A 27,923-nucleotide genomic window follows, 5' to 3' on the forward strand; every position below is an offset into this window, starting at 1 on the left:
ATGCAGGGGAGGGAAGGGACCCGGAAACTCGGAGGGAGGCAGGGAGGGGACGACCCTGGAACTCGGAGGCAGGGAGGGGACGACCATGGAACTCGGAGGGAGGGAGGGGGACAACAACCCTGGAACTCGGAGGGAGGGAGGGGGGGGGGGCGACCCTGGAACTGGGAGGGAGGGGGGGCCCTGGCACACACTCTCATGCTCACACACACTCTCTCTCTCACAGACACACTCGCACACAGTCTCTCTCTCTCTGTCACACACACACACTCGCACATTCACTCTCTCTCTTTCTCACACAGTCGCTCTCACACACACTCTCTCAAACATACACACTCCGAGGAAAACCTTGCTAGCGCCCGTTTCATTTGTGTCAGAAACAGGCCTTTTTTATTAGTTCTTTTTATATTACATGTTTTCCCTTGTGTACTCTTATGGTTTAATATGCTATAATAATGTATTTTGTACTCCAATGTTTACAGCAGTGTTTTTTCATGGTTCACAATTTTCTTTTCTTGTTCAATGTTTGAAAATTTATAAATAAAAACAGTAAAAAAAAAAAAAAGCCCACAGTGGCTAGCATTTATAAAAACACAGGCTGAATACTGGGGAGATAATTTTCAAGAACACCTTAGGCTATGCCTGGGTGATTTCCATAAAGCTAGGCCTAATTTACATATTGCCAAAAGTCTGATAACCAAGTATATTTGTTATACACTTTGGGGATAATTATTCCTTTAAAGTAAGTTGAGGTTAATAATGCACACACACAGTGGTCAGGGGTAACTGAAGCTAATTGGTGGGGGGGTCAGGAAATCTCACCAGGAGCAGGGCCGGTCTTAGGGCGAGGCAACCAAGGCGACCGCATAGGGCCTCGCGCTCAAGGGGGCGCGGCGCGCCTCCACCCTGACTGCCCGAGTTCCAGTCCCCTTCCCTCTGAATTTTAAAAGTTACCTCGTCGGGTTACAGGCAGCAGCGGAAGTGAAAAGCGTGCGAGCTGCTTGGCGCTTCAGGACCCTTCCCTTCCCTCTCTCAGCTCTGGTCCCGCCCTCATGGAAACAGGAAATGAGGGTGGGACCAGAGCTGAGAAAGAAAAAGGAAGGCTCCTGAAGCGCCGAGCTTGCACGCTTTTCACTGCTGCTACCTGCCGCTGCCTGTAACCCGACGAGGTAACTTTTAAAATTCAGAGGGAGGGGGACTAGAACTCGGAGGGAGGCCTCGGAAGGAGGGGGCCCTGTTGCTCGGAGGGAGGGGGGCCTCATAGGGAGGGGGGATGGTCCTGGATCTCGATGGGGATGGCCTGGGAGCTTGGAGGGAGGGGTAGCTGCCCTGGAGCTCAAAGGGAGGGGTGACTGGCCCTGGAGCTAGGGTGGGGGCGGGGCTAGGATGGGGCCCATCAAATTGGTCTGCAGAGGGCCCTGCACTTGCTAAGACCGGCCCTGACCAGGAGTTCAGAGGGGCTGGCTAACTGTGATCTCTCTGGGATAGCCATGCTCAAGGTTGTTGTTTCCCTGATGTTTAAAGATTCTGCTCTTAATCTTTTGGCTGAGCAGGAAGGTTGCTGTCTGTTGAAGAAAACCTGGTACTATAGGCTATAAACTCAAAACTAGGAGCTATGGGAAGGGGACCTTTGGAGGTTCCTCCTGAAGACAGCAGTGGAGTACCTCTTGGGAGTGGGCTTGGAGTAAAGCAGTTCAGGACAGAAAAAAAAAAGGCCATTGAGGGTACAATTGGTGACAATGCTGAGAAGCAGAGTAGACCTTGGTAGCTGGCTTGGGGCAAAGCAGCCCTTTGGAGCAGTTCAGGGTGAGACGGAAGGCCTCTGGGACGCAGAGTAGCCTTTAGGACCGGGCTCAGGGCATGGCGGCTCTTGGGAGCAGGTTTGAGGTAGAGCAGCTCTGGACAGAAAAAAAAGGCCATTGAAGGTACAATTGGTACCCGAGGCCGAGAAGCAGAGCGGATCTTGGGAGCTGACTTGGGGCAAAGTAGCCCTTGGGAGCAGCTCAGGGTGAGACAAAGGATTGGGGCACAGTTGAGTCCGAGGTACAGAGACAGAGCAGCCCTTGGGAACGGGCTCAGGGTATGACAGCTCTTGGGAGCCAGCTTAGGGCAAGGCCTTTGGTGGCACAGTCAATACCCAAGGCCTAGTGGCAGAAAGGCTCCCAAGGGTACAGTCAGCATTTGGAATTCGGAGGACATGGATGCTCTTCAGAGTTCAATCAGCACACAGAGCTCAGCAGAGGCTCCTGGAAGTGTAATTGGTACTTGGAGCCCAGAGGAGGTGAAGGCTCATAGGAGTTCAATCAGCGTTCTGAGCTCAGCCACAGAGACTGGCCAAGTCAGATGGGCTCAACCTTCACTGGATGTTCAGCAGCCACTGGTTCAGAATATAACCACAAGAGGGTGAGATTTGGGGACTTGGTGGGGAAGGACAAGTGAGAAGACTAGGAGAAGGAGTAAGGGGGACATAGATGGTATTGCCACTCCCACACAAAGACTTAAAGAAAGAGGGAGGTGTTTAAAGTTGGCAAAGAGTGTAACTGGTTTCAAAACTATTGGTTAAAGACTAATTAATAGGTTGTTCATTGAATATCACTCACTCAGAAGGTTTAATATGTTGATTATCACTAGTATTCCTCATTATCCAATTGTGAAATATTTTATATAGCAGAAATTGTAAATAGTATAATAATCTGTTTAACATTTCAGCCAGCCTTGTTCACAGTGGTCTTTCTTTTGAATTTCGTGGGGGGAAAGCAGGGAAATTTCACCTGCTAACACCTTTGTTTCCCAGGTGAAAGCACCAGGCACCAATTATTGCAGGGCCCGATGGAACCTGCCCAAGGGAGACTCCAGCCAGGTCAGCCCCGTACTCAGGATCGCCCACAAGGGGGCATTACAGACTGCATAAAACACAGTTCTGTCTTTAACTCCTCCTCAACCATAGATGGTTAAGTGCTGAATATCACACTTGGCCAGCTATGTTTTAGCCGGCTTCCTATACCTGGAGCCTGGACATGGCCTGGCATTAAATTTCTGGGTATAATGCTGATTGAGGTTACCAAAATGCTGATAGCTGCTGGCTGAATATTGGACCTAAAATGAGTAAATTAATGTCCAGAAAAAATATACATAAAAATAATTTGTGATATTTTTATAAGAATCTTGTGCAATCCTGACATTTGCCCTTATAGTTTAAAACATTGAGGCCTGATCTTCAAATAACCAAATCAGGCATTAAAAAGAATGTTAAACCTATTGTAACCAGAAATATAAAACATATGCTTTTTTGTAGAATCCTGGGTATGCTGGTCGTCAGGAACTACCAGAAAATCTGAAAATTCAGTTCAGAACTGTGGCCATGATGGTTCCAGATAGGCAGGTATATCATTATATTTCAATAAATGGAATATGAGGCATGAATATTCTAGCATATGTTTATTTTTGGTTTGATTAACAAATACAAGAAGCCAGGTGTTATAAGGTAGTATGCATACACACACAGGGAAATTCTATAAAGGGGTGCCATATGTAGCACCTGTCTGGAGTCTATTGTATAAAGCAAAGAAGGGATTTATTTTCCTTTATAGAATACTAATGTTAAAGGTAAAATATGTACTTTTGATTTAGGCGTGAGCACTTATACCAGCCATAGAGCTGATGTAAATGCTTGAACTGAGATCAGGGGCGTAGCTACGGGTGGGCCTGGGTGGGCCCAGGCCCATCCAATCTCGGCCCAGGCCCGCCCACCCAAGCGCACTGCAGCAGCCTTTTTCCACTGTGTGAGTGACGAGTCATCGCACGGTTCCCGGACACCGCCAGAGGCCGAGGTCGGCTAAGTGAGATACCGAGCGTCTCTTTCTGTCGAAGGGACACCCCAAGGGCCACTTTTCTGTTCAGAGAGACACCGAGCGGTTCCGACTTGCACAAAGAAATTCCGCGCGATTCCCCTTGGCTCTGAGGGGTTACAAGGGTCACCGGGAGGTTCCGGCGACTCCCCGGGAGATACCGGATTTCGGCGGGGAATACCCGGGGCCTACGGCCAGCTCCAGCTCTGCGGCTCCCACCTCTCACTTTGACGCCTTCACGCGCTCCAGCGATTGCGCACAGTGCGGCAAGCTGGCAGCGTGATGCGTGCTTCTCAGACAAAAGATGCGTGGAGCATTTTAGTGATTTTAACACTCCAAAGCAGCACTGAACAGTTTGGAAACTACATGATCCACTCTCAAAACAGACACCTCCAAACTACTACAACTCAAACAGGACTGCGGAAAGAAAGTGGGACACCCTAATCATACCAGTTAATACATGTAAGATATAGGTTAATTTATTGTTATTGACTGGAACAGCAGCGTTACAGTAATTCTGATTCAAAGTTTTAATCGCAAACAATCATCCTCCTCGCTCTGAGCAAAATTAAAATCCAAGAAACTCCTTTATAAAAAGTGTGAGCTATAAATCAAAGTCAGAATTCCCCACAGGACCTGCCCCTCATCCTGTGATGTTTGCATTTAAGGATCTGAATCCCTGGCTCTCTCTGTTGTGCCCTCCTGTTCCTATTACCTAGCAGGTGACTGTGTGCCTGTCCCTTAAACCATTCAATCCCTAGTGCCGATGTATCCCTGCCCATTCCCGGAGCACTAGAGGTGACACTCTGTATCCCTGTACTATCTGGGCTAAATTGCTGTTGCATGGCCTTTGATTGTGAATAAAAGCCTCATGCCACAGTAACTACTGCCTGTTACATTAATAACTGGGAGTGCTAAGCTTATAATAAGAGGTTTTAAGCATGCACTAAAGCAGAGCCCAAGAGTGACATGAGCAGCAATCACACTCTGTGTGACGTTCCCTGCCATTGTGCAATAGCTAAGCAGTGGGGGGGGGGGGGGGGGGGGAGTGAAATTTGTGGCCCTGTTTTTTTCACCCTGTGTGGCTGCACCACTCACAAAGCCCTGGCTGCGATCATTGCTATATTTCAAGTGGGAGAGCTGAGACCTTCACAGGACTCAACAGTAGCTAACTTGTACCATCCTGTCACCATCCACTTCCCTTATAAGCCGAGTCTGTCCCTATCATTTCTCTGCCAGTTTGCTGAGCAGCTCTTCTGTTTTCTTTCATCACCACATAGCTCACAGTGAGTTTGAATGCTGTGTTCCTCTCTGTTTTGGGAGAATAGAGTGGAATTTTGGACAGGACATAGCTCAGATTTCCCGAGAGAAGCATGTTACAGATATTAAACAGAATAACTATTAGGGAGGTATTACAGCAGCAAGTCTGAGGAAAATTGGGAAATAGAGAGTCATACTTAAGGTTGACGGAGGCCGTCACTTGCCCCCGGGCCTTGCAATGACAAATACTGCCCTTGAGACAGAGGTGACATTGCTCTGATGGTTATCACAGTAGTCATTTATATTCATCTAGATTTATGAATTATCTGTGTTGCTCAATATGATTTAAACAATTCCACTAAAATGCTAAAAAGAAATTAATCCCATAAAACAGAACCAAAAAAGCTAGGAAGGAGGAGGAATTGATCCCGTAAGGGACGTTTATTAATGTGAGTGGAATATTCTGGGCAGGCAGGTTCCTATAGATTGCAAGAAAATAGAACAGAGTGTGCAGGTGGCCTCTTACAGTTGGGGTCAGTACGGTGGTCCTGGCTTCTGCTGCACTGATCCTTAGGGAGAAATATATTTTTATATATATGTAGTGCCCACCCATATTAGCTCTGGGCCCAGCCAAAATGTCAGGTCTGGCTACGCCACTGACTGAGATTGCTATATATTCTATCATTTACACATGTAAACGTGCCCCCACCCATGCTCTGTCCAGATCCTACCCATGTGTAAGCATAGCTGCAAACTACACTGCATCGCATTTAAGCGCCATGCTATAAAATAGTGCATAGCCAGAATATTGGCATGTACAGTACACACATATATGTACACATACACATGTATATGCCAAAATTCTGGTCATTAATATCATGTTCTTGGTGCCTGAGTGTATCCCCACAGTTCCAAAGGGTCACGTGTTTCCTAATAAAGAATGCAATGGTTACTAAGGAGTCCTTTTGCTTAGCTGCAGTAAAAATGGCCTTAGCGTGCCCTTATGTGGGTCATCTCCATGTGTTAAGGCCATATTTACCACAGCCATAAAAATACCTTTTTCCTATTTCCTGTTTATTTCATAAAACTCGATATACAGCTGTGGCCTGAAAAACAGGCATAAAGCAGTCTATAAAATAGAAAAACTAAAAACAATAAATGCTATACATAAAGTAAAAGATATACTGTAAAAAAAACAAAACAGAAATTGAAAAAGAAATCCTGAATTGGAGGGAAAGGACAGGGAAAACAGATGGGTCTTCAGGGCTCATTTAAAAGTTGGGAGAGGATTGATTATGGATACTGGGATGGAGGTTATTCCATAGTTTGGGACCAAGATAGCTGAAAGCAGTGTCATGGGTAGATGTTAAATAGATCTGTGTAGGGGAGGGTGAGAAGGTTGTTGTCTGCTGATCAAAGAAAGTGCAAAGGAGCATAAGGGATAAGAAGATAAAAGAGATAGGAAGGAGCAAAGAAAAGCTTTGACTTGAATACGTGCTGATAAGGGCAGCCAATGTTCTGTGGCAAGAAGAGGTGTAACATGATTAAATCTGCATGCATTGTAAAGGAGTTTAAAGGCTATTGATTTGACTAACTGTAAACGCTTGAGGGAGTGTAAAGGAAGACTTGCATAAAAAGAGTTACAGTAGTCTAAATTAGGGGTGGGCAACAGTAAAAAGTTTTCAGCACAATTAATCTTGAGATTAAAGGTTTTGATCGTGTAATCACGACATACATTTTGGGCAATAAAAAGTTAAGTTTCAAATAAAATTTAATACTAAACTGAAAATAGCGGCACACAGTGGCAGATGGACTCAAATGCCTTTTAAGATTGCATTCACACAGTTTTCTCTCATGCCCCCCTCCCTAGCCTTCATCTAGCTTTCCTCATGGCCCCCTCCTCAGCATTCACACAGTTTCTCTCATGCCCCCTCCCCAGCCTTCACACAGTTTCTCTCAGCCTTCATCCAGCTTTTCTCATGCCCCTTCCCCAACCTTCACCCAGCTTCCCTCATGGCCCCCTCCCCAGCCTTCACACAGTTTCTCTCAGCCTTCACTCAGCTTCTCTCATGCCTCTCCCCAGCCTTCACACAGTTTCTGTCCCCTCCCCCTCATTTACCTCTAGAGCTGGATTAGAGCTCTGGATTTTTCAGCTTCCTCTGCACAGCCTCAAAGGTGTTTTTTAAAGTTGCACTTTTTTTTCTTAAATCAGGTTCCAGATTGTTTCAACTTCCTTGGCACAGCCTCAGCAGGCTCCATATCCATATCGTTTCAGCTTCCTTGGCACAGCCTCAAAGGTGGTTTTTAATGTTGCATGTTTTTTCTTTTTTAAAGCAGGCTCCGGATTATTTCAGTTTTCTTGGCACAGCCTCAAAGATGTTTTTTTTTTTTACATTGCCCTTTTTTTTTAATGCAGACTCCAGATTTTTTTCAGTTTCCTCAGCACAGCCTCAAATTTCTTATAGTAAAATAGTAACATAGTACTATGATACTATAAGAACTTTGAGGCTGTGCTGAGGAAAGTGAAAAAAATCTGGAGTCTGCATTAAAAAAAAAAAGGGCAATGTTAAATCCTGTGCAGAAGGAATGGATCCTCAGAAGCTTAGCTGAAATTGGGTGGCGGAGCAGGTGGGGGGAAGAGGGGTTGGTGGTTGGGAGGCTAGGATAGGGGAGGGCAGACTTATACGGTCTGTACCAGAGCCGGTGATGGGAGGTGGGACTGGTGGTTGGGAGGTGGGAAATACTGCTGGACAGACTTATACGGTCTGTGCCCTGAAAAAGACAGGTACAAATTCAAGGTAAGGTACAAATTCAAGGTAAGGTATACACATATCAGTTTATCTTGGGCAGACTGGATGGACCATGCAGGTCTTTTTCTGCCGTCATCTACTATGTTACTATGTTAGCTGGAATAAAAGTACAAACCGAATGGATTCGACAAAGAGCAAAAAATGAAGACTGAAGAACTGCATCAATTTGAGGTTTGAATGAGAGATCAGAGTCAAAAATAACTCCGAGATGTCACATCAGCACAGGGGATGGAGTACAAGTGAACCCTTGAGCTGGTACTAGGAAGTACCGGATAGGCAGTCGACAAAGCCTCAGAATCTTCACCTGGGCCAACCACTGTTCCCCGAGAGTTGAGCCCTCAGGTTCAAGTGTCTGGCAGGACTTGTAGGGTCCACTAGGGGCCGAGGTTAGAAAAGGCAGCACGCAGGACATAGGGCAAACAGCAATCAGTTCAATGCCGAGTACCAAGCAGAGATCAGAACAGGCAGAGTGAGACCAAGTTTCAGGCGGAGGTCAGGTCAGACTGGCAATGCACACCAGTAGCGAAGGCTAGCAGGACCTGTTGCCAATGTCCCAATTGGACTCAGAAGATAATGCCTGGAGCGTCTCTGATGCCGGACCACCGTCCTGACATTACCGGTGTCAGGAGCAGGGATCTGAAAGTGTGTGTCCCGCCGCAGAGATGTGGTGGAGGGAAAGATCACCTAATGAAGGAGGGGGGGACGTGAATATCACGGGAATATGGGGAAAGAATAGATTTGCATTTTGTTTCATTCAAGACAAGAAGATTGACTTTAAGCCTTACAGATATCTGAGGAAGGCAGGAGTTAAGTTGATTTATTGAGGCAGAGCTTGAGATTCTGCAGACAACTTGAATGTCATCTGCATAACAGAAAGGGGTGCATCCATGATCTTGAATAATTGTAAGTAACGGTGAAAGAAAAATATTGAAAAGGGCAGATGAAAGAATAGAACCCCGGGGAACATCCAAAGATAAAGGAAACAGAGTTGTGGAAGCATGGTCAAAGGAAAGCTTATAGTTACGACTGGAAATGGGCACAAAGAAGCCGTAGTGTGGGAGTGAACCATGGAATATTACAAGTAGGGTGCACAGAGCTAATCGGAGCATATTGATTCAAAATTGACACCAAGGTCTGATTTAGCTGAGAAGCCTGTTGGTCCAGAGGTAGTGATGGGGTGGGTGTTGCCATTAGCGCGTGGCCATTAAAAAAAATTACCACCACCTATTTTGTAGCTAGTAAAGGCTCCTGCATTTTGCGTGCACTAACCAGTTAGCATGTGGTAATGTAGATACGCTAACTGGTTAGTTCAGGAATGCCCACTCAAAAAATACCCACATTGTATCTAAGGATCTGTTGTACTTTTCCTTGCTGTCTTGAAATCTGTGGCCTTTTTTTTTTCACTTCTACCAGCTCCAGTAAGAGTCTTTTTCATACATCTGTTTATGAATAAATATTTTTTCATCTTTTCTTGAGTCTACCTACTATTGGGCTTCATATCATGACTTCTTATTCTTTTTTGACTTGATAGGTCTCTAATTCTTCCATCTCTATTAGAACCAGGCTGAGATCTGACACCATGATCGTACATTCACAAAACCTGCAGATTTTTTCCCTATTTTATATCTCTTTCCTTTTTATCCCACACACATCCTTAATTTGGGCTATTGCAGCAATCATCCTGGGGTGGAGCTCTCAGTGCAAATTCAAATCAATGAATTTTTAATGTGATCATCTAGGGATTATGACACACAGTGGCCATAGCCCCCCTCCCCCTCAAGGAACCCAGATAGTGGAAGCGCAAACCTAGGAACCAGGGTCCTTCCACATGAAATTGCACAACCCTTAACTATCTGAGCCTTCAGTCTGGCCATGACCTCTGTTTCTGAACTTTCAAAACTCTGAAAAAATGTTAGCTTTGTGTGCTTTCTCTGTACCAAGTGAGGGACATTTTCAGAGCAGTTTCTTCTGGTGAAAAATGTTTCGTCTATGTAAATCAACTGTCTGAAATTTGCTTTCCCTGTGTTTGGGTAAAAATTAGGGTTACCATATTTGCCGTGACAAAAAAAGAGGACACAAAATATAATTCAGCCACGCCCCCTGTCACATCCATACCACACCCCTGCACCGCAGTGTCACCTTGACCCCATCCAAGAAAGCCAGATTCCCTCTCTTTCCCCCCATGCATGTCCCCTCCCTAATTTTTTTCAGCCTCCCTCCACCTACCTTTTTTTTTACACCTCCCTCCCTTGGCAGCCATTTTGAAGTGGCTCCATGAGGAAGAGGTCTGTGGCTGTTCTGGGCCTATTTCCTGCCCCAAAGGGGCCACTAGACCACTTGGGCACAACAATAAGGTACAGGAGGGGAGGACAGGACAACCTGAAGCCAGCCCGCCCACCAGCCTACCCGTCCGTCCACAAACCTGGACAAATGGGCAGGCTGGCAAAACCCACCCAGGTGCCCCGCAGTGTCCTCAAAAAGAGGACATGTCCGGGTAATACCGGACATATGGTAAACCTAGTAAAAATTATACATTGTTCCAGAATGTATGTACTTTTACCTACATTTAGTGGAGGTAATTCTATGGCAGGGATTGCAACAATATATGTACTTCATCTTATTATCTAAGGCATGTTTATTTCACCCTATTTTCTAAGGTATGTATTAAAAGATATGGGGATCAATATTCAAAGTGACCATCCAGAAATGGCTTCTGGCAGGTTAAATCGCCTGTTCCTAACTGTTAATTTTCAGAGTCATTTAATCAGTTAGTGTCCCTGAAAACAACTGGCTAGCACCAAACTGAAAACTGGCTGTTTTGGGGGTGTTCCAGGAGCAGATTAAGTGCCAATATTCAGGACTTAACTGACCAGGTTAACCGCATAAATAGGACTGCTCAAAAGTCTGCCGTGCCTTTATGTGGTAACCCATAGCCAGTAAAGTGCTGAATATCATATGTCACCGGCTATGTGTTAGCTGGTTCTGCAAACCCAGAAATTCAATGCCAGTACCCGGACATGACCCAGCACTGAATTTCTGAGTTTAACACTGGTGGCAGTCAGCAAAATGCTGATTGCTGCTGACTGAATATCGGGCCAATGGTCTCTGTGGTAATTACAAATCTTTGCTAGGTTTATTTCTCTCCATTTCAAACAGAAAATTTTAAAATATTTTTTTATGTATAATAAAACCTAGAACCTAGTATCCATTTTGTAATTGCTTATACATTTACTAAATTTGTGACGCTTATGTTTAGATTATCATGAGAGTCAAGCTTGCAAGTTGTGGATTCCTTGACAATGTAATTTTGGCACAAAAATTTTACGTCCTTTACAAACTTTGTGAGGAACAACTTACCAAACAGGTAAATATGTTTTCTGGAGAATTATTTTGCCTTTTGTATAGATCTTTCTCCGAGGGTAAGCAGGACATAATGTACTCACTTCTAGAAGCTTTTGGCAGAACCGACCAAGCATGCACTTGTGCCTTCCTGTCTGACTTGCGTGGGACCCACAGTTTCACTTTATCCATGAAACAGTGAAGACAGGTCTCCTTTTGTCTCTATTGAGGGATATGGTGTGGCATTGGCATGCTTTTGGCTGCATTGTATTTTTTCTTTGTTTATTGGTTTTGCTGGATGAATGGATGAAGATGTTTCTTTCCTATATATGATTGGAGTTCCTTTCTTTTATTGATATGTTTGCAAATCGCCTAGATTTGGCATTGCCATAGACTGGTGATGAATTAAATTTTGAAATAAACATAAACATATTTTTCATTTACCCTTTCTGCCGTTTTTGAGCATGAGTAGCGCGGGACCAATTTTGTTTTTACTTTCCTCTGTCCCGTCTAATTTTATTAATGTTTTTGGATCTTTTTTTTTTTAACTTTGAATGTTTTTGGATTTTTTAAGTTTTCTTTTCCTTTCTTTGGTTCGTGGCCTCCTTAGGCCTGAGATCCCAACCAGGTCTTTGATTTTCAAGAAAAATAAATGTTCTTACATCATTGAGTTGTTTGATTTTGCTTCGGCTGTTTTTCCCTATATGTCCCATAAGCCCCCCCAGTAGGTTTAAGAAGTGCTCGAGGTGTGGTAAAACCATATCTGTGACAGATCTTCACAATTGGTGCCTGCTGTGTGTTATGCCTAACCATAAGTCCTCTCGTTGTAAACTCTGTTGTCAAATGCAGAACAGAATAGTCAAGAGGCCTTGCATGAGAAACCTTTTGGTGCACCAAAGTCTGGTCCATCGACATTAGCATCGGAGGCATCAGTCACGATTACATCAGAGCTGCACCGGATACTGAGGTCATGCTGGTATTGAGGAGCTCCCCATACCTTGACACTGGGCGTCAGTAGTGCCTGTTTGAGACAAGCACCATCAGATCTGACACTGAAAATCCACCATGGGAAAGAGAGCAAGAATTTCATTCCAAATATTTCCTGATCACAAAGATAATGAGAGAAGATTGTGCACCATTCTAGGCCTGAGGGTCCTGAACAAACATCTCTCCAATCAAAAGTTCAGAATGGTTTTCTTAGACTCTCTTATACTACTTCTTCAAAAATGGTCCAGCAGCTCTCCCTTTCTATTCCCCTTCCCTCAATAGAGGCAGCACAGTCATTCAAACAGGCAGTCTCAGGGCCTTCTCTAGGCTGTGTCCTGCCTCCATAGAATCAGGAAGTTGCATCAGAGGGGATGATGTGTGGCCTAGGGAAGGCCTCGAGGTTGCCTGTTTGAATGTCTGATCTACCACTACCAGTAGCAATAAATGTGTGAGGATGGACTGTGGGAAGGGGAATGTAAAGGGAGAGCTGTTGGGCCCAGGGGGAGGGAGAGGTGCTGCTAGATCCAGGGGAGAGGGAGAGGTGCTGCTGGACTGGGTTCAGGGGATGGAGGGAGAGGGAAAAATGCTGCTTAACCCATGGAGAGAGAGAGGGAGGAAGAAGTGCTGCAGTATCTGAGGGGGAGGAGGAGAGTTGCTGCTGGATGGGTCAGGGAGAGAGGGAGCGGGAAAGGTGCTGCTGAACTTGGGGGGAGGAGAAGGCAAAGTACTGCTGGACAGGTTGGGGACAGGAGGTGGAGGGAAAGATTCTGCTTGACCTGGGGAGGGAGAAGTGCTGCTGGACTGGTGGGGGGAGGGAGAGGTGTTGCTGGACCTTGGGTGGGGAGATAGAGAAGTGCTGCTGGACTTGGTTCGAGGGAAGAATAGGTGCTACTGGAGGGTGGAGAGGGAGTGGTGCTGCTGGATGGGGGTGTATGTGGTGAGCGAAAGGTGCTGCTGGATTGGGATGGATGTGTGGAGAGGGAGACATACTGCTGGATGGGGGGATGTGTGGAGAGGGAGACATACTGCTGGATGGGGGAATGTGTGGAGAGGGAGACATACTGCTGGATGGGGGATGTGTGGAGAGGGAGACAACTATCGACCAGTAGCATCCATCCCCCTGATTGTCACACTAATGGAAAGTATGGTAACCAAGCAACTTACCAACTACTTAAGCAAATTCACAATACTACATGAATCACAGTCAGGATTTAGATCCAACCATAGCACTGAAACAGTGCTAACCACTCTCATAACCAAATTTAAACAATTAATTGCAACCGGAAACAATGTGCTGCTCCTACAATTTGACATGTCCTGCGCGTTCGACAGGGTCAGCCACCAAATACTGTCGAACATTCTAGACTACTTCAGGATTGGAGGTAGCGTACTAAGATGGTTTCAAGGCTTCCTAACAGCATGAACTTATCAAGTGATTTCAAAGTCAAAAACGTCAACACCATGGAAACCTGAATGTGGAGTACCACAAGGATCACCGCTCTCACCAACCCTATTTAACTTAATGATGACACCTTTAGCCAAATCGCTATCCAACCAAGGACTCAACCCGTACATCTATGCAGACAATGTCACGATATACAGTACATCCCGTTCAAACACGATCTAACCGAAATTACAAATGAAATCAAACACAGCCTCCAAATAATGAATTCATGGGCGGACACATTCCAACTAAAACTAAACGCAGAAAAGACGCAATGTCTCATCCTATCTTCACAGTATAACTCAAATAAACACAATTCCATAAACAATCCAGAATACACTCTTCTGGTCTCTGACAGTCTGAAAATTCTGGGAGTCACAATTGACCGAAATCTCACACTAGAAGACCATGCGAAAAATACAGCAAAGAAAATGTTCCATGCAATGTGGAAACTTAAAAGGATCAAACCGTATTTCCCAAGAGGAATATTCCGCAGCCTGATACAATCAATGGTGCTAAGCCACCTAGACTATTGTAATGCCATCTATGCCAGATGCAAAGAACAAATCATTAAGAAGCTTCAAACCGCTCAAAACACAGCAGCCAGACTCATATTTGGGAAAGCGAAATACGAAAGTGTCAAACCCCTAAGAGGAAAACTACATTGGCTTCCATTAAAAGAACGAATTGCATTCAAAGTCTGCACCCTGGTCCACAAAATTATACACGGGGAAGCCCCGTCCTACATGTCAGACCTTATAGACCTACCTACTAGGAACGCAAAAAGATCATCACGCACATTCCTCAACCTCCACTACCCCAACTCTAAAGGACTAAAATACAAGTCCACATACGCAACCAGCTTCTCCTACATTTGTACGCAAATATGGAATGCACTACCGAAGGCAATAAAACAACGCAAGATCTAGCTACCTTCCGAAGGCTGCTGAAAACTGACCTATTCAAGAAGGCATACCATAAACAACCATCCTAACTATTAAACAATAAGACTGATCACGAACGAGACAGAACCGATCTCTCTCCACATGACTGATTAACCTCATTACTATTAATGAACAAACACTACCTCTTCTACCCTAATGTCGAAAATGATTTCTTTATAAATGTTATAATCCAACCTATTACTCAGGAACTTATATTCTTTTACCATGTATATACGCACTTGAATGAAACATCAATTGTAATTATGTTAACCGGAAATGGCAATCGCCACTACAGCAAATGTAAGCCACATTGAGCCTGCAAAGTGGGGGGAAAATGTGGGATACAAATGCTACAAATAAATAACAATGCTGTTGGACGGGTTGTGTGGATAGGGAGACATGCTGTTGGACAGGGGGATGTGTGGAGAGGGAGAGGTGCTGCTGGATGGAGATATATGTGGTGAGAGAAAGGTGCTGATAGATGGGGTGTGTATGGAGAGGGAGAAGGGAGATGTGCTGCTGGGTGGAGAGGGTGTGTGGAGAGGGAAAGGTACTGCTGGATGGGGGCTGTGAAGAGAGAGAGAGAGGTGCTACTGGATGGGGGGCGAGGTTGAGAGGGAGAGAAAGAGAGTGAGTGACTGGATTGGGGAAGGGGATAGAGAGAGGTCAGACTGGGGGGATGGAAAAGAGAGAGACAGACTGGGTTAGGGGGGGAAGAGAGGAGAGGAGGAGAGACAGTGGACTCAGGGAAGGAAAGATGGCAGACTGTGGAAGCAAGGAAGGGAGAGTGAGAGATTCGATCTCCAGGGTGGAGTGTGAGTATATAGATAGATAGATAGATAGATAGATAGATAGATAGATAGATAGATAGATAGATAATTAATGGACATATGCATACACCTGGAATATTTTTTCAGATACACTTCCAGGCTCTAAGGCAGAAGTTTTCAACCCAGTCATCAGGAAAAACCCCAGACTACCAGGTTTTCAGGATACCCACAATGGATATGCATGAGATAAATTTGCATGTACTGTCTCAATTGTATGCAAATCTATCTCATGCATGGTTATTGTAGGTTTCTTGAAAACCAGGCTAGCTGGGTGCGTCTCAAGGGCTAGGTTGAAAAACCCTGTTCTAAGGGCTGGATCAAAACTGTCAGCACTCCTGACACAGTGATGTAGGATCTATAGTCCTTAGATCACCCCTGAAACCATTTAAAAAATTGATATTACATTGGCCACCATGCAATCTTCAGGAACTGTAAATGTTTTTTTTTTTTTTATTGAAATTGTTATCAAATAAACAGCTTACAAACTGCCAACATTTCAATTACAATTTGCTTTTCATTTGTTAAATTCCCCCCCTCTGATCAACCATATCGTACCCTCCCTCCCTACCCAGGTGGTGACTGAGTGTAATCATTATATTGTTCATAAAGTGTCCATATCTTATTAAAAGATAGTACGGATCCTCTTCGCATGGCTGTTAGCTTGGACATTTGGTAAAGAAAGTCTACTTTCCTAGTTACCATCTGTAAGGATGGTGTCTCTACTTGCTTCCACTTTCGAGCCAAGCCTATCTTTGCAGCTACAAAATATTGAATCGCTAGTCTGTGCTGCCAGCTTGGTATGGACGCTGGCCGGAAATGAAGCAAACAGTTCTCCGCTTTCCATGCAAATGTGCTCTGCAGTATGCTGTTAACCAGTTCAATTACAGCTTTCCAATATATCTTTACTTTCTCGCAAGTCCACCAAATGTGGTAGAATGATCCCCTTTGTCCACATTCTCTCCAACATTGCCCCGAGACTCCCGGGTACATCTTATGGAGGCGTTCAGGCGTGTAGTACCACCAATACAATATTTTAAACCCATTTTCATTCACTGATTGTGCTAGTGATGGCTTAAGTAAGTATTTGTAATTTGCTTTCCATTCTGTTTTGGTGTATGTGGTCTGTAACGCATCTTCCCACTGGGCTTGATAGCGCACCTGTGGGTCGGTGCGCCCCAGCAGGGCCAAATATATGCGAGTTATACCTCCCCTGCCTCCCCCTCTACTAATAGCTATCTCCAGATCTGTTTCGGCTAGGTCTAACTCATCTTGCGCTTTCTTTTTAATGAAGCTACGTAAGTTACAGTAATATGTGAGATCTCTTTCTTTTAGACCATACTCTTCCTGGAGCTCTTTGAATGGAAGCATTTTTCCCTCTTTCCATAACTGTCCCAGTGTGCATAACCCTGCTTGGGCCCATATCTCAAATACCTTCTCCGATTTCCCTATTGAGAATCCTGTTGCCCACCTTATAGCCGTTTGCCGATAATAATTCCTCTCAGGGAAAAGCTTCTTCCTCACTTGATACCATGTCCACATAGGATGTTTTAATCCAATGGGAATTTGTTTAATTATGGGGACCAATTCCTCCCCTGGTATCCATAAAATGTCCCCAATTGCTCTCCTACCCAACCATGCTCTTTCCCAATGTAACCATTTCTTAGTTGCTCCAGGGGACCATTCTGCCAAAATACGAAGTTGTGCTGCTTGATAATATAAGTAAAAATTTGGTACCCCCATTCCTCCTCTCTCCCAAGTTTGGTACATCATAGTTCGCCGTACTCTTGGTGGGCGTTTTTTTCCATATATATGCGAATATTTTGCGATTGAGTTTTGCAAAAAAGCTATTGGGGATTGGAATTGGAATTGCCATGAATAAATACAACAATTTCGGGAGCAGCATCATTTTAATCGCATTAATACGTCCTTTCCAGGAGACATTAAGTCCTTCCCACTTATCTAATTCGCTAAATAATTCTTCAACTTTTTGGGGAAAGTTAGCTGCAAATAGTCCCTCTATTTGTGTTGTTACCTGTATTCCCAAATATCGTATGGATTTTGTCGCCCATACAAAAGGGAAGGCGGCCTTAAGGGCCTCCAGTTCCTCAGGTGGTACCGTGAGATTAAGGAAGATCGACTTGTCTAGATTGGGTTTAAATCCCGATAATTGCCCATATCTTGCTAAATGTGCTACTATCCTCTCTACCGCCTTCAGTGGATTCGAGACTGTCATCAGAATATCATCGGCAAACAGCATAAGTTTATGTTCCCTTAAGCCCCTCACCACCCCTGTCACCTCTCTATCTTTCCTAATCATATTGGCCAATGGTTCCAATGACAGGGCAAACAGCAGTGGTGACATTGCACATCCCTGTCTGGTTCCCCGCCAAAGGTTAAATGTTTTTGTGTATGTCCCATTGACCTTTATGGTGGCCATTGGTGTCTGATATAGTAAGCGTAACCAGCTCAAAAACCTCCCATCGATACCTATTCGTTGTAATGTTGCAAATAGAAACTACCAGTCCACGCGGTCAAACGCTTTTTCTGCGTCTATTGATAGCAGTACCGCCGGGGTCTGGTCGTCTCTCACCTGTTGAATAATATGCATTAGACACCTTATATTGTCAAAGGTCTGGCGCCCCTCTATAAATCCCGCCTGATCTGTATGTATAACCCCTGGTAGTTGCTTCTGTAACCTTCGGGCCAAGATTTTTGTGAAAATCTTATAATCCACATTTAGGAGTGATATTGGTCTGTAAGAGCTACATAATTTCGGGTTTTTCCCTGGTTTTAGTATTAAAGTTATCGCTGCCAGTCTCCAGGTGTCTGGTAGCTTCTGCAAGTCCTCCAGTGCATTAAAGAGTTTCTGTAATACTGGTATAAGGTGTCTACTAAATAATTTATAAAATCTTGTGGGGAATCCATCAGGGCCAGGAGCTTTACCATTTGCCATATCTGTTATTGCCCACCCTATCTCCTCCGCTGTGATGGGTGCGGATAAATGGGTCGACCCCCCTCTCCCTATCTGAGGTAATTCTGCCTCTTGCAAGTATTGCTCTATTTCATCTAATTCAGGCGTTTGTTCTGGTTCATATAGATTGGTGAAGTGAGCAAGAAATGCCTCATGTATGTGTTCAAGTTGTGAGATATAGCCCCCTTCTGCCGTTTGTATACCCCCTATATAATTGCGTTGAGACATTTTTTTTAGCTTACATGCTAGTAGCCTACCCGCTTTGTCTCCAAACTCGAAATTTTCCTGCTGTGCTATTTGCAGTTTGACAGCTAAATCTACCATCTGTAACTCATTCAGCTTTAATCTCAATTCCTGCATTTTTGACAGTTCTTTAGTGTCTTTGGGGTCTTTTTTATGTTGTTGCTCAAGCTGCCGTAATTCTGTTCTAATATTATCTTCCTGTGCTGCTCGTTCTTTTGTCAGATGGGTTCTCAACGCTATTAATTTCCCTCGGAGCACTGCTTTAAGCCCCTCCCACACAAATTGTGGGTGGATCTCTCCCACATCATTATATTCCAGATATTCCAGAATATATTTCTCTATTACCGGGATATTTTTAGTGTCCAATAGAAGCGCCTCGTCCATCCGCCAATATCTGGCGCCCACCTGTCGGGCCCCCGCCATTAACTCTAGGACCACTGGGGCATGGTCAGACCAGGTACGAGGTTCAATATATGTTTCCCGTGTTCTATTTACCACTATCACATCTCCCATCCATCCATCTATTCTAGAATATGTTTTATATTGGGAAGAGTAATATGTGTAATCTCTTTCTTGGCCATGCTTGGTTCTCCATATATCTGTTAGGCCCCATCTAGCCATGAATCTCCTCCATATTTTCCTGTCTGATTTAGCATATACTGCCTGGCCTGTGGAGTTATCTAAGTGTGGTTGGATTGTGAGATTAAAATCTCCACCCATTATTAGGTGACCTTGCAAGTGCTTTTGTATTTGCTGTTCTACTTTTTCCACAAACAATCCCTGTCCCGTGTTTGGTGCATAAACATTAACAATTGTATATTGAACATTATACAGTGATACTAACATTATCAAAAATCTACCTTCTACATCTTTTATAACCTTACTAACCTCCCAAGGGAGTGCGCTAGACAACGCTATTAACACCCCCCTCTGTTTTGAATTGCTTGTACAAGATGAGAAATATATAGTGGGGTATCGTTTATGGCACACTAACTTCTCATAATCTTTTTTCAGGTGTGTCTCTTGTAAGAGTACCACATCTGCGTTTAAGCGCACCATTTCTTTGAATGTTAATTGGCGTTTCGTAGGTGAGTTCAAGCCCCGCACATTAAATGTTACACATTTGAACACTTTATCCCCCAACATCAATCCATAAGTCATTACTTATACACCACCTTTCCCTCCCTCCTCCCCCCCTCCCCCCTCCCTCCTTTCCCCATAACCTGATATAGCACATCTCTATTGCAATCGAGATCATGCCTATAATGGTGTGGACTTCCGGTCCCGTTTACTTTTCCAGCCTGCTCAATTTGTTTGATCCTTCTTTGTTGCTCAGTGTGATCTAGCCCGATCCAGTTTATCATATTATTAACACCTCATGTGTTATCTTTGTATTCCAAGTGTGATTGCTCTTTCACGGGCCTTTCTCTGGTATTATTGTCTGCTCTGACGCTTGTCTCCGCAGCCTTCCACGACCTTTTGAGACTCTCTGCCACTTCTGCTTAACATTTCTTTGAAATCCTGACGATGGTTTTGGTGTCGATGTTTTATCCATCTTTTCCTGACCCAAATATTCATGAGCCTCTTCTAGCGATGCCACCTTGCGTTGTTTGCCTTCTTTATAAAATGTTAGGGCAAACGGATGTTGCCATCTGTATTTTATTCCTTCTGCTCTAAGCTTCTCCGTCAGCGGGCGCAGTTCTCCACGCCGTTTTAAGGTGGTAGCTGCTAGGTCTTGAAACAGTTCAATGGGGTATGTCTCCCATGTGATTGGGCTGGCCACTCTAGCTTGGTGCATGACTTCTTCTTTCACTTTGAACTCCGAGAAGCAGGCCACAATATCTTTTGGCGTATTTGCCTTTCTTGACCCCAACGCCCGATGTGCTCGTTCTAGTCGAATAGTTTCTGGGGCTATTGGATGGTCAGATGTGGAGAGAAGTTGGGCTGCTATTGCTTGCACTACTTTTTCACAATTATTATATTCAGGCAGATCCGGTAGGCCTCGCACTCTAATGTTGGAGCGTCGGCTTCTATTTTCAAGGTCTTCCACCTTGTCCGTCAGAAATTTCATATCCGATTGGTGTTCTGCCACATGTTTCTCTACTTCATTTAAAGTTTCTGCATGTTCTTCTAGCCCCATTTCTACCTCATTGACACGGCTCCCCAGGTCTTTGATTTCTTCCCTCAAATCCGCGCTCAGTTGCGCGAAATCTTGGCGCATCTCTTTTATATCTTTTTTTATATCCTGGAGCCAAGTACTTAATTGGTCCCATTTGTCCGGCGGGACCTCGTTTTGACCTTCAGTTTCTCTCTCTCTCTGGCTCACCGGCGAATTCGGGCTAGATGCGTACTCTTGGCCTTCGTGCTCTCCGGCCGGAATCTCTGACGCACGTTCCCGTTGGCGGTAAGCGAAGTTCGCCAAATCTGCCTTTTTGAGTTTTGTATCGGCCATCTTACAAATCGCGGTGCTATCGCTTCACTCTCTCGTAGCTTCCACCTTGTTTTGTGGATCGTTTGCTCGTTATATTAGCTCGTTTTCGGGCTGGAAGACGGGAGCTCCGCAATCAGACCGCCATTGCAGAGCGTGACGTCACCGGAAGTCCAACTGTAAATGGTTTTAATGATAGTTTTCAGTCTGCAATTTCATGTTTGAGTTCTCTCAGTGGTCTGGGGCACATACCATCTGGTCCAGTTAATTTGCTACTCATTAATTTGTATCTCCATCACATTCTCATCTACACAGCCCTGTCTTCTGTATTGGAAGATTGTCAGGATGTGGAACTGGGCCATCTTGCATGGGATAATTCTCAGAGCAACTTATATAATAGGAAAAGAAAAGTGCCAGTAAAAAAGCTGAGCCATGTACTTCCATGAGTGGTCTCTGTACTTAGGGATAGTGAATTAAGGGAAATGGGACTTGATATACTGCATTTCTGTGGTTTATGCAACTGCATTCAAAGTGGTTTACATATATTCAGGTACTTATTTTGTACCAGGGGCAATGGAGGGTTAAGTGACTTGCCCAAGGTCACAAGGAGCTGCAGTGGGAATTGAACTCAGTTCCTCAGGATCAAAGTCCACTGCACTAACCACTAGGCTACACCCATGTTGAATCTCTTCATATCTCCTCAGAACAGACAGGCACTTCAGTTTTTATTCAGGGGAGGTTCCCATGGCAAACTAGCCTCAGACACCTTCCTCCTAGATTGGGGGAAGGTATTCTATATGCATATCCTAAAACTTTGTGATTCTCATAGCCCTATATTGGGCAAAACAGGTCTGGTTTACTATTTTTTTTAGGAGTTATCCATAAAGAAACCCATTAGATGTGGGAAGTCTCCAACATTGATCATGCAGGCTTGAAGGACAATGAAACACCCCAATACCAGGTGTCTCTCTTTTACCACTAGATACTGAGGGGGTAACCTTGCCTGCCCTGAATATGTCTGACAACATAATCCAGATCCTTATGGCTTCTATGAGAGACTCCACTAGATGGCCTTACAGTTTTAAGTGGAAGACATTTGCCATCTGGAAATATCCTATATCATTTTTCTTGTCCCACACAAAAACTGCTCAAATGCCTTCTACCTCTCTTTCAGTCAGGCCTCTATTAAATGGACAGTCCTTGGCTTCCTCTAGAATCCAGAAACATGAACATAAAACCTAAAGCTGGTCACTGAGAAGTAGATAAAGCTCCCCCACCAACTACTACATGCATTAACTACTTCCACATGATCCCCATCCTTGGCTGGTTTAGGAAGCAGAAGCTCAACTTTGGAATCAAGCCCATCTCTTGTATAGCTAAGTACTTGCCACTGAGCCTACAAACTGAGTTATAGAGTATATGAAGTTGTAAAATGCGTGCTATAAAAAAATGACAAGCTACTTGTTTTTATATAACTGTATGTGAGACCTAAGGCGGCAGAACTTTGAATTAATTTATAAATACACTCTTTGCATCATTTTGTAGGTTCATTATGACTTTGGTCTAAGGAATATCCTTTCTGTACTAAGAACTCTTGGAGCTCAAAAGAGGGCTAGGCCAGAAGACAGTGAATTAAGTATTGTCATGAAGGTTCTGAGAGATATGAACCTCTCTAAACTGGTAAGAATTTAACAGTTTTAATCAGTGTGTTTATTCTTTCAAAAAAGGTGCCGGTACTCAAATGCTGGGCAACCCTTCAAGGGTGGGGTTATCACTGAGGGACATCACACAATAGCCAGAACCCCTACAACCAGTCACAGAATCTATGACAAGGCAGAATTGGTGTGTAGAGCCTGAGCTCTTTCATTAAAATTTGGGGTCCATGGGTCAATTTTAGCAGACAATGGAAAAGTACCCCCTCAAAAAAAGCCCTGGTTTTAATATTAATAAAGCTTACTCATCTCATTCTCCATACAACACCATCACAATGTTTCCCATATGACAATCAAGCACAAATGCTAATATGGTATTTAATTTTATTTTTTTATGTAGGTAAACAGATGTCTACCTACACAAAAAGCTTGTGTGAAAATTGCACCTTCCCCCAGTGTGTGTAGAAGTATGTTTTGCTGTTGACAGTGCACGTTCTTTTGCCGTGAGGAAAAAGGAGCAGGGTTAGGTTGAAAAAGTACACATCTTTGACAAGGTCATGATGGCTGTGCATTATATTCACATTTAAGAAAACTCAAAAATAAAGTAAGTTATTAACACGTGTCCCCCCCTTCCGCTGCAGTTTCTGAAAGAACAAAATCAGAATATGAAAGTTTTAAGGCTACATATCACCATGCTGGAAAAGAAGACCAATCACACTCTTCCTTGCAAATAAACCAAACACATAATTTTAAAAAATTGAAATAATTCTTAACAGTGTTCTCACAGAATGGAGAAGAGACAGCTGAAAGAGAATATGATAGAGCCTACAGAATCCTGGAGTAGAGTGGGAAAATGGTGAATTGATTGTTTACTATTTCAAAAAGTACAAAAACTAGGGGATGGCCCATAAAGTTACGTTGTAATACTTTTAAAATGAATAGGAGAAAATATTTTTTCACTCAACAAGTAGTTAAGCTCTGGAACTCATTGCCATAGAATGTGGTAAAAGCAATTAATGTATCTGGGTATAAAAAAAATGTTTGGACAAGTTCTTGGAAGCAAAGTTCACAATTTGCAAATTAAGGTAGGCATGTGGAAAGCTGCTAATTCCTGGGATTGGTAGCATGAAATCTTGCTTCTCTTGGATTCTGTCAGGTAGTGACCTGGATTGGACACTGTTGGAAGGAAGATACTGGGCTAGATGGACCAATGGTCTTATCCAGTACGGCTATTCTTATGTTCTTATACACTCTAGTAAAAATATGGTAAGAAACCATACCACTCAATTTCCTCATTCTCTCTATTAGGATAGACTGTGTTCCAGAGGTCCTCAAATCCAGTCCTTGAGGTCCACAACCTAGCCTGGGGTACATGTGAATGCAAATAAATCTCATACATATTCATTGTGTAAATCTTGAAAATCAGGCTGGGTTTTGGATCTCAAGGACTGGATTTGAGGATCCCTGCTGTATTCCATTTGTATATCTAATTTTGTTCATCGCAGGTCAAAAAGAAAAAAATATCCCTCTTACGTGGTCAGACCATTTTACCAATACTATCAATTTTATGTCTGATAACGGTGATCTTTTTTAATCAAGTGCCTAGAAGGAGGTTCTCCTGTTGATGACAGATAACAGCTATGGTGCTTACTATTGTAGATTCTGATTTTGAGTGTGCTCTATATAAATAAATTCATTTGGGAAAAAAGATGGCACAAACAGCCTATGGAGTATTGCAGTCCATATAAACATTTACATTATTTATTATTATTATTATTATTATTATTATTATTTACATTACATTCTCCTTCAAAGGCAGTCAACTCTGGAATGCCTTACCCAGACCCATTCGTTCTATTAAAGACTACCTACCCTTTAGAAAATCGCTGAAAACCCATCTATTTAAGAAAGCTTATCCAAACGACACGACCTAACCCTACAAATCCACCTATTGATCACCTGATCCTGCGGCAATGGAAATGACTCAGACCACACCTCCTCCAACTTTTCCCTTTACTTACACTGACCCTTTCCCCTGATTATCTCAATCTAGCCTAAAACCAGCACCTCCTCCTACCTCCTCTACCCCCTCTCCCTTTAATATTACCTATCTACACATCCCCATTACTCTGCTAAGCTTAGCCTGCTTTCTCTGCACTATACTTTGTAATCCTACTACTGTGTAAGCTGCATTGAACCTGCTATGAGTGGGAAAGTGCGGGGGTACAAATGTAACAAATAAATAAATTATGTTGACAAGTATTAGATTCCATTACATGAGGACATGCTAAACATTCATAACTCAATAGGAAGTTGAAGAAACCAAAATTGACAACGTATCTCTGCATTTAGTCTAAGCAATAAAGTTCATGACCTTCAGGCCCTGATGTTGGAGGCAGACTTGGATGTTGTAGCAATCACAGAGACATGGCTAAATGGTTCCCATGAATGGGATGCAAACATACCAGGCTATAATCTATTTAGGAAGGATAGAGAGGGTTGTAAAGGTGGCGGAGTAGCTCTGTATGTGAGGAATGATATTACTGCGATTGAAATGACAGGGACCTGGGGAAAGGAAGAAGCGATATGGATCACCTTAAAAAGAGATGATAGAACCTCTGCCAACGTGGGTGTTGTCTACAGACCTCCGACACAATTGGAGGAATTAGATAAAGACCTGATCGCAGATATTCAAAAGTTGGGAAGCAAGAGAGAGGTGCTGTTGCTGGGAGATTTCAATCTGCCGGATGTAGATTGGAAGGTTCCGTCTGCGGAATCGGAAAGAAGTAGAGGGATCTTGGATGCATTCCAAAGTGTTTTGCTCAGACAAATGGTGATGGAACCCACGAGGGAGGGAGCGACACTGGTTCTGGTGCTCACAAATGGGGATAGCGTGTCAAATATCCGAGTGGGTGCCCACCTGGGCAGCAGTGACCATCAAACGGTTTGATTTGATAGAACAGCTAAAGTGGAGAGCGGCCACTCAAAACTCAAAGTCCTGGATTTCAAGCGTGCTGACTTTAGTAAAATGGGGGAATACCTGAGGAAGGAGATGATGGGCTGGGAGGAAATACGAGAAGTTGAAGGACAGTGGTCCAGGCTGAAAGAAGCTATAAATAGGGCCACAAACCTTTATGTAAGGAAAGTAAATAAAAGCAAGAGAAAAAGGAAACCGATATGGTTCTCCAAGCAAGTGGTTGAAAAAAATAAAGGCTAAAGAGTTGGCGTTCCAGAAATACAGAAAAACTCAAGAAAAGGAACACATGGAGGAATACCGGATGAAAATGAAAGAAGCCAAGAGAGAGATACGACTGGCAAAAGCGCAAGCGGAAGAACAAATGGCTAGAAATGTAAGGAGGGGTGACAAAAATTTCTTCAGGTATATTAGTGAAAGGAGAATGACTAAAAAGGGAATTGTGAGACTAAAAATACTGCGAACCGCTATGTGGAAAATGATGAAGAAAAAGCAAATTTGCTAAATAGATACTTTTGTTCTGCTTTCACAGAGGAAAATCCTGGAGAAGGACCGCGATGGACAGGAAATAGTACAATTGAGAATGAAGTGGATAGAGCACCGTTCGCGGTAGAAAATGTGTATCAACAACTTGAAAAGCTAAAGGTGGACAAAGCCATGGGACCGGACGGGATCCACCGCAGGATATTGAGGGAGCTCAAAGAGGTTTTGGCGGGTCCTCTTAAAGATTTGTTTAATATATCCTTGCAGACGGGAAAGGTTCCGAGGGATTGGAGAACGGCAGAGATGGTCCCTCTTCACAAAAGTGGTGATAGGGAAGAAGCTGGAAACTACAGGCCGGTAAGCCTCACTTTGGTTATTGGAAAAGTAATGGAAGCAATGCTGAAGGAAAGGATAATGAATTTCCTGGAAGCCAATAAGTTGCAAGATCCAAGACAACATGGTTTTACGAAAGGGAAATCATGCCAAACGAATCTCATTGAGTTCTTTGATTGGGTGACAGGAGAATTGAATCAGGGACGAGCTATGGACGTAATCTACTTAGATTTCAGCAAAGCTTTTGACATGGTTCCCCACAGGAGGCTCTTAAATAAACTGGAGGGGCTGAAGATAGGACCTGAAGTGGTGAACTGGATTAGGAACTGGTTGACGGACAGACGCCAGAGGGTGGTGGTGAATGGAATTCGCTCAGAGGAGGGAAAGGTGAGTAGTGGAGTGCCTCAGGGATCGGTGCTGGGGCCGATTCTGTTCAATATATTTGTGAGTGACATTGCCGAAGGGTTAGAAGGTAAAGTTTGCCTTTTTGCGGATGATACTAAGATCTGTAACAGAGTGGACACCCGGGAGGGAGTGGAAAACATGAAAAAGGATCTGAGGAAGCTAGAAGAATGCTCTAAGGTTTGGCAATTAAAATTCAATGCGAAGAAATGCAAAGTGATGCACTTAGGGAATAGAAATCCACGGGAGACGTATGTGTTAGGCGGGGAGAGTCTGATAGGTACGGGCGGAGAGAGGGATCTTGAGGTGATAGTATCTGAGGATTTGAAGGCGACGAAACAGTGTGACAAGGCGGTGGCCCTAGCTAGAAGGTTGTTAGGCTGTATAGAGAGAGGTGTGACCAGCAGAAGAAAGGGGGTGTTGATGCCCCTGTATAAGTCGTTGGTGAGGCCCCACCTGGAGTATTGTGTTCAGTTTTGGAGGCCGTATCTTGTTAAGGACGTAAAAAGAATTGAAGCGGTGCAAAGAAAAGCTACAAGAATGTTATGGGATTTGCGTTACAAGACGTATGAGGAGAGACTTGCTGAACTAAACTTGTATACTCTGGAGGAAAGGAGAAACAGGGGTGATATGATACAGACGTTCAAATATTTGAAAGGTATTAATCCGCAAATGAACCTTTTCCGGAGATGGGAAGATGGTAGAACGAGAGGACATAAAATGAGATTGAAGGGGGGCAGACTCAAGAAAAATGTCAGGAAGTATTTTTTCACGGAGAGAGTAGTGGATACTTGAAATGCCCTCCCGCGGGAGGTGGTGGAAATGAAAACGGTAACGGAATTCAAACATGCGTGGGATAAGCATAAAGGAATCCTGTGCCGTAGGAATGGATCCTCAGGAGCTTAGTCATGATCGGGAGGCGGGGCTGGTGGTTGGGAGGCGGGGATAGTGCTTGGCAGACTTATACGGTCTGTGCCA

The 27,923-nt window shown here is 43.9% G+C and overlaps 1 protein-coding gene across 1 annotated transcript in view; it reads left to right on the forward strand.

The window, feature by feature from the left end:
• Nucleotides 1-27,923, forward strand: part of DNAH8 (dynein axonemal heavy chain 8) — a 1,267,128-nt gene that overhangs the window by 800,330 nt on the left and 438,875 nt on the right. Inside the window, 3 exon segments of the mRNA XM_030199255.1 lie at nucleotides 3,293-3,379; nucleotides 11,172-11,279; nucleotides 22,647-22,781. Of these exon segments, the coding sequence (XP_030055115.1) occupies nucleotides 3,293-3,379; nucleotides 11,172-11,279; nucleotides 22,647-22,781 (330 nt within the window).

The sequence above is a fragment of the Microcaecilia unicolor genome, chromosome 3 (genome assembly GCF_901765095.1).
Source record: "Microcaecilia unicolor chromosome 3, aMicUni1.1, whole genome shotgun sequence".
In the NCBI taxonomy this organism is placed as follows: Eukaryota; Metazoa; Chordata; class Amphibia; order Gymnophiona; family Siphonopidae; genus Microcaecilia; species Microcaecilia unicolor.